We start from the raw sequence: 4,414 nt of genomic DNA, 5'->3' as shown, positions 1-4,414 counted from the left end.
TATGCGACTTAAATTCTTAATTGTAAAAAGACTGTCCCTCAGCAGTGACCGGGATTCAAAGACCAGGCATTTTCTGGTGACAGCTCAAATGCTGTACATGAGAGGTTAAGCTTTATTAGCTCCACCTGGTGATTTTACAAGGTGCTTCCAGATACTATTATCATATTTCAATTCAAATGTGGTCTGATTCGCCATGCCCACCGCGTTTTACCGCCACGTACTCCACACATTTTGAATGGCTGGATCTGTAAGTGCCATTGCTCCAGGTGAGGCGTGAACACACAACATCGCCATGACTCTGCTGTGCATGCTGACTGATTGTGCCACTGGGGCTTCGCAAGTCGTAAGTCAGTCCAAAGACTGTGAACAAACAAATGGTGAAACAGGGTTTCGTCTGTGGATCCATCTCCACATGGGGGAAGAGGACAGTGAAACAGTAAGGAAAATACAAGAGAGGAAACTGAAAGAATTGTAATCACTGCAAAATAGGAAGAGGTCGTTGGACATCTTAAACAGTTTGGCGACAAAAATTTGTGACATTTTTGGTGACAATCAGCACACGGATTTCTCTTCATTTTCCTTAAGATGTGCAGTATATATTTTCATTGTAGATTGGTTACTTCAAAAGTCCAGTAAAGTGACAGTGGAGAGCTATCCGATACACATCTTAAAGAAGACTCCATGTAAGTCAATTAAATGTTTCATTTTCAAGTCAAATCCTTTACATGAAATAGACACCAACAATAGAAGGGGATGAGAAATGTCTTTTATCAAAATAAACCTGCTATTCACAGACCTCGGCCACAACATCTCCCAGGTACTTCTGCAGGATAAGGTCAAGCTCGGCTGCAGCCTGGGGGAAGCACTTGTCCACCTCAGATAAGTCACACCTGGCCATTGTATTTTCGAAGTAGGATTTCAGCACCTCTTTCACCTCCTCATAGCTGTCCTGCTTCATGATTCCTGTGCCCTGGGAGAACAAGAAAGGTGAATATTCATCATCATCCCTCAACGATTCTCCAAATTGCCTGACTGCAGACACCACCATGAGGAGGAGCTGGAGTGACATAACATCATCAGTAGGCAGTGAGTCAAGAGAGGGGGAGTCATCCCACTGTTATCCTTATCCATGATCAAGAGTCTCACCCCCTGCTTTACGCTGTCCCTAGTGGTGATCTGTAGACAGTGTGTCTTCCACCTCACCCACCTCCTGAGGCAATAATCTTGAATAAACAGAGGGCTGGAGGCCCAGCCCGGCTCCTGTCTCTCTCCCCTTGGGGACGGGAGATTTTCTCAGAACCATGTTGAGGTGAAATGGGAGTGGGATGACGCAGGTGTCTTGGAGAGGTGAGTCCCAGCCCCAGCCCCTCCATACCTCAGTGTGATTCAAGCAAGGGGGAGGGGTTTAAGGGACTTACCAATCCCGCGTATGCACCCTCTGATTCAAAGTCAGGCAGGACATCATTGTACAGCTCCAGGCAGTCCGGCTGGATAGATGATATCATGTTCTGAGCCCAGGTCCGTACCCGTATCTCCTCCTCCTGGAGCAGCCACTCCAGCTCGACCTGCAGGCCCTCCCTGAGCCACCACAGGGCCGCTGGGGTCAGGCCCGGGTGAGCGGGTGTACCAGGGGGTGGGTGAGGGGGTGTGTGAGGGGACGAGCAATGGGGTATGTGGGCTGCCAAGGAGGAGGTCCATGCCCTGTCCTTCTGCAGATCCCTCTCCGGGCCCTTAGGGTAGTGCCACAGCTGGGTCTCGGTCTCCTGCCTGGTGATTGGCTGGCTGGCCTGAGGGGACAGGGGCACAGAGAGGGCATGAGGAGGACAGAGAGAAAACCGAGAGGGTCTTCTCCAGGAGGACCAAGCCCTGCCCCTGGTCTCCCAGCAATCACAGTCACCATCATTGCAGCTGAAACCAAACTTTCGACAGACGTCACAGACATATCAGGCTCACAGACTTGCAGCTCTCGGCTGCCTGGGGTGAGACGCAGGGGGAGTCTGCTCCCTCTTCATCTGACAGTCCTATCAGATGACAGCGGCAGACCTGATCCAACCCCACCTTCCCTGTCACACACAGCCACACACAGGCATGACTGTGTCACCATCATCAACACCTCCACCATTATAATCTCCACTATCTTCGTCACCATCATCTTCATCACGTTTCTAATAAATGACCTCCACCATCTTCATCACCATATCCTTCTTCATCATGACAATCATCATGTCCACCATCATCATCATCAACACCTTTCCATCAACATCATCATAATAACCACCTTCATTATCTACACTACCATCTGCATCACCATCATCATCCTGAGCAGAACACATTGGTTGTCTTACACTGGACGAATCTTTGCTCAGAGCCTCAGTATCGGTTGCCCCTCTCCGGCCTTTCAGGGTCACGTCCACCTCTGTCGAGACCTGTCAGCAAGTTGACTGCTTTAGTCTCACCAGCAGAAGCTAACCAAGTTTGTGTCTCAGTACAGGTTTATTCTTAGACTAACAGTATTAATACAGTATTCTTTACATAGAGGAGGGTGGGGGTGTGGAACAAGCTATCCAACCATGTTGTTGAAGCCACTACTCACGTTCCTGTGGGATCTGCCCCAGGTCTCGGTGTGACACCCTTCTCTCTGCTCGGCCATTCCTCTCTCGACTTGAGCGAGTTTCTCCAGGTGGTGCTGGGGAGGAGAAAATAGAGTTACCAGCCAGTCACACAAACACACATCATCATCATAGGCCAAGATGACCCTACATGACAGTGGCCTGTCGTCCTCGATCCAGAAGCAGTGTCCAGCCCTCAGCTATCCAGCTTCATGATCCCTAACATCCCTGTCGAGACCTGTTGAGGGGCCAGTTCTGCTAGACCAGGGGTCTCAAGCCCAATCACAATCCCTGGAGAGCCAGGTGCATCTCCAGGTTTTCTTTCCAAATGGGGCTAGCCAATTAAACAATTAATCTAATTATTTTCATAAGAAGATGTGGAAATAATGTGTTTAATAATATATTTGATGTCTCTCACTGTTGAAGACTCAAAATATTCAAGGCACAGTTGGATATTTAAGGTCTGGATAAAGGATAAAGACCTCTGGGCAGGAAACCAGATGATGCACCAGACCCTCTAGGAATGGAGTTTGAGACATGCTCACCCTCTCTCACACACAACCTCACACACATTCACCCTCTCACTACTACTACTACTACTACTAATAATAATGCAGACTCGCTGTTCTTGGGGTCTTGGGTCTGGCTCCACAACCTGTGTTGGCTGAGTATCCTGTTACCTCCTTCCTGATATGAGGAAGTCAGACACAGTTCTGTTACAGACACGGGCTGGACTAGACTCACAAGCACACACACCCACAGACACACACTCCCACACACTAACACACACGCAGATGCACACACTGTCAGGTAGAGTCTTTCTCCTCCTCAAGAGAAGACAACAGAGCCCTGCTACTGCAATGAGCTTTAATTTCAGTAGGAGGAAGAAGAGGAAGAATCACAATATGAAGAAGACCAGTAGTGGACTCACAGCTCTCTGGGTCTGGGGCCTGACTCTCAAACTTGTCTCCAGTCTCTGGTGGGTTTGGACATCTTCTCTGTTCACCTCTGTTGACATCTGTGGACAGGACAGTTCAGTTAGACAAACAAGTTCAACCAGACTTCACTCTCATAGTCAATCAATCAATCAATCAATTTTTTTCTTATATTTTGCCTTTTAATCCAGAACATCAAAGCACTTTACAAAACATGCCTGGAAAATAGAGTATAAATGTGTAATACTGTAGTTCCTGGAGTAAGTGCTTGGATAATCCAACTACCACTGCTGTTACTTCTGCTGCTACTACTATGACCATGACTACAAATTCTAATACTAATTCTGATATTAATACTACTACTGCTGTCATTACTAGTAATAGTGATAAAAACAGAGCACTCACAGCTCTCTGGACGTTGGTCTGGAATCTAGAAAGTGGTTCCATTCTCAGGCGACTCTGGACCTCAACACCTGTTGATGGGTCACTTCTGTCAGACACACGAGTGGAGCCCAAGCCCACCTACACACACACTCACACACACTGACAGATATACACCCACACAATCACACACATTATCACACACTGCATGACACTCACCCACACATATTCACACACAGACATTACACACACTCACAGACACACATTCACAGACACAACACACACTCACAGACACGACATACATTTATACACACAATCAGACACACACACACTCGCACACATTCACAGACACACACAGACTACAAATACTTATAGACACATACCAACACACACACACAGACAAAAACACACACACTCATAACTACAAATACAGTATAACTAACACTAACACAAATGCCACTAACATTAAAACAGTAACACTATCACTAA

General features: G+C 47.2%; 1 protein-coding gene across 1 annotated transcript; it reads right to left on the bottom strand.

Annotated features, from left to right (window-relative positions):
* Positions 1-784: 784 nt before the first annotated feature.
* LOC148827874 (uncharacterized) lies at positions 785-3,991 on the bottom strand. Its single transcript, XM_088926196.1, has 5 exons — positions 3,950-3,991; positions 3,541-3,627; positions 2,594-2,686; positions 1,419-1,787; positions 785-970 (listed from the first exon to the last, which is right to left on the bottom strand). The coding sequence occupies exons 1-5, from the start codon at positions 3,989-3,991 to the stop codon at positions 785-787; spliced, it is 777 nt and encodes a 258-aa protein (XP_088782322.1).
* Positions 3,992-4,414: the final 423 nt, after the last annotated feature.

This window comes from Atractosteus spatula, chromosome 10, assembly GCF_055471065.1.
Source record: "Atractosteus spatula isolate fAtrSpa1 chromosome 10, fAtrSpa1.hap1, whole genome shotgun sequence".
NCBI lineage: Eukaryota > Metazoa > Chordata > Actinopteri > Semionotiformes > Lepisosteidae > Atractosteus > Atractosteus spatula.
This window is presented reverse-complemented; position numbering and strand designations above follow the sequence as displayed.